This window comes from Lactuca sativa, chromosome 5, assembly GCF_002870075.4.
Source record: "Lactuca sativa cultivar Salinas chromosome 5, Lsat_Salinas_v11, whole genome shotgun sequence".
NCBI lineage: Eukaryota > Viridiplantae > Streptophyta > Magnoliopsida > Asterales > Asteraceae > Lactuca > Lactuca sativa.
In genome coordinates this window covers 321,534,682-321,545,112 of record NC_056627.2, presented here as the reverse complement: position 1 = coordinate 321,545,112, position 10,431 = coordinate 321,534,682, and the positions used below count along the sequence as shown (strand labels likewise).

Here is a 10,431-nt window from a genome sequence, read left to right as displayed (position 1 = left end):
GGGTAATTTGTTCCACTAGGAGAAGAAGTGTCGAATCCAGTTGGTGTTAGTGACACGATAACTTCAATATGAGGATCACATAAATTACAAGGTGTAGGATTATGGGCTGGAGGGTGGACCGGCCCATATATGACGTTTGTACCTGAGGATTGAGAAGAGGGTGATGATGAGGTCGGATGCATTTTCATGTTAGGCCCATATGAAGGTGAAGTGGAGAAGCTACCATCGTCCAAAAAAATGTAGAGTTCCAGATTTGAGAAGGTTTGATGATTTGTTGAGCCCAAAAATGGAAAAGAAACTTCATTGAAACTTGCATGTCGTGTAATGTAGATACGAGAAGTGGAGGGATCAATACATTTGTAGTGCTTGTATAAGAATTATAACCAATGAAAATACAAGGAGTACTTCTTGGCATGAGCTTGTGTTCCGGATAATCTTGTAGGTAAGGATATACAAGACACCAAAATGTGCGAAGTTACCATATGTTGGCTTCCAAGAGTAGAGGAAATTAAAAGGAGAATGATTTTTAAGAACTTTGGTAGGCAAGTGATTGATAATAAATGTAGTTGAACTAAAAGCATCAAACCAATATGATGATGGGACGTGAGCATGAAAGAGCATAACTAGACCCATTTCACCTATACGTCTATGTTTTCGTTCCACACATCCATTTTGCTGAGGAGTGTAAGGACAAGATGGTTGATGAAAAGTACCATTGTTCTCGAAGATTTGTTTGACTATATGATAGACGAATCTTATGCCACCATCACTTTGAAAAACCTTGATTTTTGTTGAAAACTGAGTTTGCACAAGTTTGATAAATTCAGTTAAAACAACATAAAAACCTGATTTAGTTTTTAAACGATAATACCATGAAAAAGTGAGTGGTCATCCATAAATATGACATAGTAAAGATATCCATTTGATGAAACAGGAGATGGTCCCCATAAATTACAATGTATTAAATCTAAAGGATGCAAAGAGCTTTTTGGATTTAATTCAAAAGGTAATCTTTGTCCTTTGGAGAGTTGAGAAAGTTCACAAACAATATGTTTAGGTAATAATGAAGTAACATGTAAAACTCCCAATTTATATAAACTAGAAATGACATCAAAAGAAATATATCTTAAAAGTCTATGCCATAGCTGAAAGGAGGCCTTATTCTAAACACCAGAAACTACAATGAATGATGTGGGTGAATCTTGAATCACATATAGTCCATCTTCACAAATTCCTTTGGCTATCACCTGTTTGCTTTCCTTGTCTTGAATATGAAAGAACGGTTGAGAAAAAAAGACATCAATTGGATGATCCATAGTGAGTTTACTAATAGATACTAATTTTTTAGTTAAATGGGGAATGACCAAAATATCATGTAAGAATATGTTTTTCAAAACCAAAGAACTACCCTTATGAGAAATAGGGAATTTGTTTCTATTACCAAAAGTGACATGCATATTACTAGAGTAGGGAGCTGATTGAGAGACATTGTTGGTGGAGGATGTCATGTGTGTAGTTGCTTCAAAATCGACATACCAATCTGGATTTTCTTGAGTGACATGGCATTTGGAAAGGAATGCTTGTGCTAAATTTGCATATGAAGAGGATGCATAATGTCCATTTGTGCGATACAATTGACAATGAGGAGGACGTCGACCTCCACGTCCTCTGCCACCACTACGAGTATCACTACCACATAAATAATTGTGAGAACGACCACCTCTGTTGTTGTTGGACCAAGATTGCTGTGAAATTAAAGCAACATGAGGAGTAGTAAATCCGTCAAGAGATTGCAAGAACATCTCATGATTTTTTGCTTGAGACATGAGATCTCTAAAGGTAAGAGATGGTTTAGAGGTGCGAATGGCTATGGAAAAAGTCTCAAACGAGGCTCCCAATCCACAAAGAAACCAATGAATTTTATCCATCTCACCAATAGGTTGGCCTATGGCAACGAGTTTATCACATGTTGTCTTGAATTTGTGACCATAATCAGAAACAAAGGAAGTACCTTTTGTCATTTGGCGGAGAAAATCACACAATAATTGAATGTGTTCAACATATGAATTGTTTTATGTTGCTTCCAAGGATGACCATATGGAGTGAGCATTAGGAAGGCCAAGAACTTTTGCAGCAACCTCTTCTATGAGAGAAGAATTGAGGAGAATAACAACCCTCTGATCAAGATTAGTCTAGGCAGAAAACATTGGATTGGGGGCTAATTTGCCATCGACTTCGATAGTTGTTGGTGGAGCGATGGAGGTACCATCAATATGAGATTGAAGCTTCTGATAGGAGAAGAGTGGAATAATCTAGTTTCTCCATAATAAATAATTGGTGGAAGACAAATTTAATTGGAATCATATGGAGTAGAATATTCATAGAGAATGAACCATCATCAGAAGTTGACGTGATAATAGGTACCAGGAGTGCACAAAAAAATCATCAAGAGGCTAGCGTTAGGAAGACGACATATTTGAGAGGGAGGAGAGAAAAAAAATTAGGTTGATATCATGTAAAGTTAAACTAAATCAACCACACAATTAATTGTGTGTGAAGAGTATATTTATAATAAGAATTTACAAAATTAAAATTAAATCAACCACACAATTAATTGTGTGTCAAGAGTATATTTATAATAAGAATTTACAAAAGCAATCTCCTAGAACAAAAGAGAGATAAATACAAATATACAATTGAGTTATATACTACGTAATTATCTAATAAAATGCCGTGAACTCTGTGTAAAGCTCATGTTTTTTCCTTAAACTTTTACATATGCCATATTTTACATATTGTTTGTATTCTTTGAGTTGTTGGTCGGAAGAAATATTGTAATTTTGAATTACTTTGTATTTTATTGTGATATAAATCAATGTATTGTGTTTATTGTTGTTCGAGAATGTTCAAAAACTTGTTAAAACTGTTTAAATTTTCCATTAACACCTTTCCCCGAGGTGCATTTTCATATATTATCCACGATTAAATTTTTCCTGATAAAATTTATGCCATCTACGACCAAATTTTGTTGTATGTTAAAATCTTTTTTCTAGATTCTAGCTCAAGCTCACTGTGATTCTCATATTAATGCATTTTGATTTGACAGTTTAACATAAATTTTGATAATTTAAAATGTCTTTTTATATTTTTGCTCAAATGACATAACCTATTATGTTTGGATCTACAATATCCATCATTCCATCTCACAAATGCATTATCACACAGTCACACACCAATAGAGATTTAGTCCGTGTCTACGTAATTGTCCTTCCCCAGCTCCTCATCATACTACCCTTTTTACTTCCTCATTCTTTTTTACATGGGGATAATGAATTAAAAGGGTAATGAATTTTTCGATTTATATATATTTGGTCATTAAGTTTTTTTTCGTTCACATTTACCTTTTCAACCTGTTAAACTGTACACATTCAGTCCTTAAGAGCTGTTACTCCAAGTTTTTTTTTTTCGTTCACATTTACCCCTTCAAGTTTTTTTTTTTTTTTTTTTTTTGTACACATTTAGTCGTTCATATTTTTGTACATATTTAGTCCTTAACATTTTTTTGCTTCAAAATAAGTCCCTTTTTGTACTCATTCAGTACTTATGAATGATTTATTTAGGTTCTCTTACGACATCTTACGTGGGACAAACATTGATGAGGTGTTTGGGGTTGTTGATGCTTATGTCCAACGTGATCCCGACTGCTTGGTTGCGTAGGTCTTGTGGTTTGACTTAGGTCTTGTATTCTGAACATCGTAACTTCTTCATACAATATCAAATTTTAACGATTTTTATATCCACGTGTTCATTTTTCGAGTCTACTACAACCTTCATTAAGATTACTCCCATTAAAATGTAATATATTTTAACTTACAAGTTTATAAAAAAAACATCCATACATGCATTCATAAAAAATGTATGGACAGAAGCGGACGCAAGAATACATAGTAGGTGTTGTCGAGATGAAATAAGTGTTGCCGATACATGAAAAAAGGTATAAACGAAAAAAAAATCAAAAATTTTTCCACTACGGACAGAAAAAATAGGTGTTGTCGGTGCAATACCAGGACCAGGCTAAATCTGCTCCTACATATGGATATAAAAATTGTAAGTAAAAATATATTATTTTTTAATGGGAGTAATCTAAATTAAAGTTGTAGTAGAATAAATACGAACATATGAATATAAAGATCATAAAATCTGAGATCATATGAAAATATTATGACGTTCAGAACACATGACCTAAGCAACCAAGTAGTCGAGATCGCGATAGACATAAACATTAAAAGCCCCAAACATCTCATTAATGAATGTCTTACATAAGATTTCGTGAGTAAAACATAAACAAAATCATTGATAAGTACCGAATGAGTACAAAAACAAAAATGACTTATTTTCCAAAAAATATATATATATTAAGGACTAAATATGTACAAAAATATTAATGACTAAATACTTACAAAATGAGAAATATATTATCTTATTAAGTCATTTTTTGCGGCTAACCTGGAGTAGCCGGTCATAAGGACTGAATGTGTACAGTTTAACAAGTTGAAGGGGTAAATATCGACGAAAAAAAAACTCACGTACAAATCGAAAAATATATTACCCTTTTAAGTCATTATCCCTTTTACATAATGTATCGTAATATTGTTTGATCACATATCTTAAAACAATCTCTCATTAAATTGATGTAAATAATTACAATTTACTATTTAGTCTAATACTTATCCTAGAAAGCAAATTTATGTATTATCATGTTTTATTACAATTTACTATTTAGTCTAATACTTATCTTAGAAAACGAATTTATGTATTATCATGTTTTATTTCTGATTACTTTTTGGAAAGCACCCGTATCTATCACATCACATCTTTACCAATTATGCTGGAATGCACCTGCAAGCTGCATGTCCCGATTCTCCAACTTTGTCTATTTTTCGGTAAAACAATGCAAAAATGATCCTTTTTTTGGTATCAGATAACTCTTTTTCCTTTTTCTATTTTAGACGTTTTTAAAGACGGAATTACGGAAACACCCTTGACATCGACATGAAAGAATATCATCAACACCAATATTTCACCTTTATTACCCGCTAAGCTTCAACAGAAAAAAGAGAGAGTCGTACATGGTTTTCATGAATTAAAACTGGATATGCAAAATAAAATAACCTTTTTTCTATGATTAAGTTCTTCAAATTATTGAAATTATCAATAAGTTACTATTTATTCAAAATTTACAAACCTTAATATTTATTCAAAAAAGTTATTTTTTCAGTCGGTAATAATGACTTGGCATTTTAAGTGAATCAATATACAAGTAATTAATCTTTATTTAGAGAGAGAGAGAGAGAGAGAGAGAGAGAGAGAGAGAGAGAGAGAGAGAGAGAGAGAGAGAGAGATTTGTATGTTGTTTTGTTGGGTTTGACTAGTTTGGGTTAACAATGTTTCTAATGGGGAAAACATGAAAAACTTAGATTGGATTATAAAAATAGATTAATATTAAGAAGTTCTATTTGTTTTTGGGTTTCAGAACTATTAAGAATCAAACCAACTTAGACCGTTATTCTTCTTTTGCTATAGTCTTCGTGCATCCTCAAATAGATTTTGATATGTATTTTGCCTATAAAAATAAAAATATGATAGACCTTTCTCTTTGTCTAGAACAAATCAAATGTTCCCTTCATATTCGAATGTGGAAAACTATTAAGAACACTATAAACAATAAAGAATAACATGATAATTATGAGTCACCACAAAAAAAATGGTACTATTGGAAACAAAAATTGAGTCTCAAAGGACAATCATTATGTTATGGATCAAATTACTTTTAAGATTGAAAAATGAAAATGTTTATACATTGGAAAACATGAAAGTTGAATTTAGATTAAGGCTGTGTTTGGTGCGCCACAGCTAGCTGATAAACTAACTTATTTTTCGAGCTTTTTTATGTTGTCGTGTTTGGTAAGCCAAAAAGTAGCTGATAAGCTAGCTTTTTGAAAAGCTATTTAGACTAGCTTTTTAGGAGCTTTTTTAAAATTTTCCAAATACACCCCTTAATTAATTATAGAAACACATATTCTTACATGTCCTTTTGTGTAATTTTATATATTTCAGCTAGTTTTACCAAACATTATTTTTTATCAGATAGCTTTTCAGCTATCAGCTAGTTTTTTATTTAACAGCTAGCTTTTCAGCCATCAGCTAGCTTTTCAGCTAGTCCGCCAAACATAGCCTAAAAAAAACTGTCAATTGTTTGGTAAATTTGTTAAAAGGGTTGGAAAAATTGAAAATAAGGCAACGCCTTTTTTACTAAATTATGATAACTTGAGTTCTGATATGGAAAAATGTCCGATATATATTAATCTTTTATGATATTAACTCTTCCGATTGAACCATATAATCCGTAGACATTTTTCCAAATCAACAAATTGCCTTGTTTTTCTTGCATCACATTTCATTGGTAAATTTCCAAGTGTTAAAATTTTAATGGTTTTTATAACTTGTTATATTACAAGAATGTATTTTAATAAAGGTTTACTTAATATTTTACTAGCTGTGAAACCTGTGTATTACACGGGTTGATTTAAAAAAAAAAATCAACATTAAAGTATAAACAAAAAATATTTTTTAATGTACAACTTTAAAATAAGAAAAGAAAAAACATATTTATTGCAATTTAATATCATATATATATATATATATATATATATATATATATATATATATATATATATATATATATATATATATATATATGATATTTAATACTTTACATATATAAGTATATGTTTTTAATTTTAAAAATTAAAACAAACCAAAAATTGACAAATAGATAATATTTATTTCAAAAATACCACAAAATGACAAGTGTCAAAATTAATGAGAGATTTACATGTGAAAAAAAAAACTTTCATTTATTAAGAAAGATAGGATTATAATCGTGATATTTATTTAATTCATGAGAAGATATGGAAATTTATCAATGTTGATTTCCAAAATTTATCAAACTTCCAAGTATATACTTGTACTATTAATAATTTAATATTTAAACATATTTCAGACAAAAAAAAAGGTAAGTCATTTATAATAAAAAATTCGTAACAATTGGTTCAACTATTTTGGTGATGAGCATACGGTGGATGTGAATAAAAAGATCAGTCTCGAAAAGACACCGAGACTGAAGTGGTTAGAATAAGACCAGGCCAAATCGAATTCCGAAAAAGACAGGACCGAAAGTCTGGCCTCATAAAGATCAAACCGGTCCCCGGAAAAGATCAAACCGGTCCGAAATCGGCTCAACTCCGGTCGAAGTAAATGACCGGAAACCAAAATTTATGTACATATTATTTTTGTGTTAATCACATATTACCTAACTTTTTCCTTTCTTTCTTTTATTAAATTTGGTGTTAATCACATATTTGTTATCGGGAAAATCCGAAATCGAAACCAAACAATCAAATCCAAATTGAGAAAACCCTGAAACTGAACGGCGGTAAGTTGCAAGCAAAGACCGTGAGAGTGGACCAAAAAAGACTAAGACCGGTCCCAAGAAGACCAGACCGAATAGAGACCTCTCAAGACGGTCTTAAAAAGACCAGACAGTTTTGAGACCATATTTGAGACCGACCTGACATGGAGAGGGTATGGATGTCTTTTCACAAATGAGAGAGATGGGAAAGAAGTCCCTTGTCCAACCTTTTTAGGTGAAACAAACAATATTTCTTCAAGGATCAAGTTGGAACCACTTATGGTATATAATAATCATAGATATATACCCATCAAAGCTAAACATCAAGCTATAATAAACTGGTTATATACAAGAACAATAACTTCAGGAATTTAGAGCTTGTTAAACTAGAATAATATTTATTATCCCCTGAAAAGATCCACCAATATAACAAGTTTTGAAGTTTATGATAAACCCACAATTTACAACAAAGTAGAACTCATCTCTACAAAGCTAAACTAGATTGATAACAAAAAAAAAAAAAAAAAGTAGAAGGCTTACAGAATTGAAAAACATAATTTACCGAGCAATCCAGTATCAAATTTACCATTGCTGTCTGCAAATATAAGCTCGCAGTGATTCTCTTTGTTAGTTCTCATGTTCGAGCTCAATATATCAAGTATTTTGCCTTTGACTTTGACTTCATCATCACCCCTATCATCAAAGAAAATACCCGACTCAATTCAACAAGAACCGATTAAACTCGGTTTAAAAGTGATTATAATCATAACTAAAAGTTTGCAATTATGAACAATACCAATTACTAAAAGTGCCCTAAAAGAAACTTTCTGAATCAAAATCTTGAAAGTTAAGTCCAATTCAGAAATGGAGAAAGAAAAGGTGATGATCAGAAAAGGGAATTACCAAAAGTCAATCAATCATCTCCGGTTGGAAATAAAGTCAGAACTTTTCTACCATTTGCTGATTCAAGATCATCAACATAAGATGATGGAACAGAATTATGAATTGGAGTCCCTACCCTATGAATGGGTTGCTGCGAATGCGAATGCGAATGTGAATGCGATTGTCTATTAAGAAATGGATGCTCAAATTGCCCATTTCGCGGCGACCCAAAATGCCCAATTTGCCCATACCGAGGCTGCAATTGAGGATGATGATGTCCGGCGACGACTGCGGCAGCAGCCATCTGCTGGTGGTGGTGCTGCTGTTGTAGGGCGGCGACAGGGACGTAGGGTAAGTAGTGGTCGGAATTCGGACGACCCTGATGCAGAAAATGAGCTGGCACCGGAGAACTCGCAAATAAATGATCGGTGGCAGGATCTCCACCGGAGCCGTTTCCACTACCGGAAGAAAGACCCTGCATACGTTTGAGGTAAAGTCTGTATTTTTGGAGATGACTAGCGACGTTTTCGCGAGTCAACCCGTCAACACTCATGAGCTGCATTATGGTTTTGGGTACGGCGTTTTTGATCCCTAAGTGAGCTACAGCATCGACAAATCTCTTGTGAAGCTGCGGAGTCCAGACGAGACGTGGGCGTTTGAGGGTGCGAGCTGGTTCATCGCCGGCTCCACCTCCGCCGAGTTCAGGGGAATCAAATTCCCCGGAATTGGGTTGAGAAGAAGGGGTTGAAATCGGTGGTGGTTGTTGGTGGTGTTGAAGTGAAGGTGAGTGGAGGTTATGTGGGCTCCGGATATCAAAGGCGATTGCTAGATCAGGAGTGATTAGGGTTTGAGTTAAGGGCATAAGGTCTTCCGGCGACGGCAGTTGTTCTTCCCACTTTGAAAACCAATTGGACTCATCTTCCCTCATTTCTACTAGGGTATACTTGGCAAATTCTGTCTCAAATCAAAAACCCAATTCAGGGAATTTACATGGAAATCAGTAGTTGTCGCTGATGTTGGATCAGACCCTCTCAATCTAGAAAGATTCGAGTTTTGGAGAGAGAGAGAAGAAAGGGGATGGGTGTTCGAGGTGGATCTTGTTTTAATTTTCTATATTTCAGCTTTTATTACGGTGGTTACTGTTTTGGATGCGGCTCTGCTGTTTCCTTTCCATCGTCTTTCTTCAGTAATTTCGCTTTTAATCTAATCTAAAAAAGATAATATAAAACATGTTTTATTTTCAATAAATAATTAGGGGTGCTCGATTCAACTCAGTGAAATTAATTATTTGTGATTTGTAATTATAGCATTTATTTTTTGATGCTTAAGAGTTTTCTTTTGAAAAAAAAGAAGTACTTCTGAAATTCGAGAAAATTCTTGGTTTTTACTAAAATTTATCAAAATTTTAAATAAACACAACAAATAAAAGTAAATATGATATATACAAAAACTTAAAATAAAATATTTGATTGAAAACAGTGATTTGACATTCCGAAAAATTTAGCCAGAGAAATATTTTTGGAAAAAAAAAAGGTGCAAAAAGAGAATAAACACATTATATATTTTTTTTATCAGCATGGAATGACTAACTCTAGAAAAATAATTATTTTTCCAAAACGCAAAAAATTCAATTTATTAATTTTTTTTATTATAATGGTCAACTTTTTTAATATCTATAATCTTAATTATATGATTTAGGATTTGATAATTTCAGATGACTGTTGACCATTAAGAATTCGGAACAAATAAATAATAGCATTATCAAGCCTATATGTTCTACAAAATAAATTGTGATAAGGAAAAATAAAGATGGAAGTAAAACCATGCAAAACTTTGTGAAGGGAATGACAAAAAAGACAATGGAGAGTTTTGTTTTATAAATTACAACTAAAAACATTAAAAAATAAATTAATTAATTTAAGTTAAGTTTGACACCTCAATTTACTTATAAATTAGTTTAATTTTTCAAATTTTTATAATAATATTTTATAATTAAAAAAATAGCTTAAAAGTTAGTATTTTTAGAAACTATTTAAATCTTTTAAAAATTCATCCAAATATACTATGTATTTATAATA

At 32.2% G+C, this 10,431-nt stretch overlaps 1 protein-coding gene across 1 annotated transcript; it reads right to left on the bottom strand.

Annotated features, from left to right (window-relative positions):
- Positions 1–7,833: 7,833 nt before the first annotated feature.
- Positions 7,834–9,467, bottom strand: LOC111889404 (transcription factor MYBC1). The gene is made up of 2 exons (XM_023885549.3): positions 8,375–9,467; positions 7,834–8,164 (listed from the first exon to the last, which is right to left on the bottom strand). Exon 1 carries the CDS (start codon positions 9,279–9,281, stop codon positions 8,385–8,387), a length of 897 nt encoding a protein of 298 aa, XP_023741317.1. The 5' UTR covers positions 9,282–9,467; the 3' UTR covers positions 7,834–8,164; positions 8,375–8,384.
- Positions 9,468–10,431: the final 964 nt, after the last annotated feature.

Bases quoted from the DNA above. Each gene is read 5' to 3' on its own strand.
- LOC111889404 (XM_023885549.3), bottom strand. From the start codon at position 9,281: ATGAGGGAAGATGAGTCCAATTGGTTTTCAAAGTGGGAAGAACAACTG.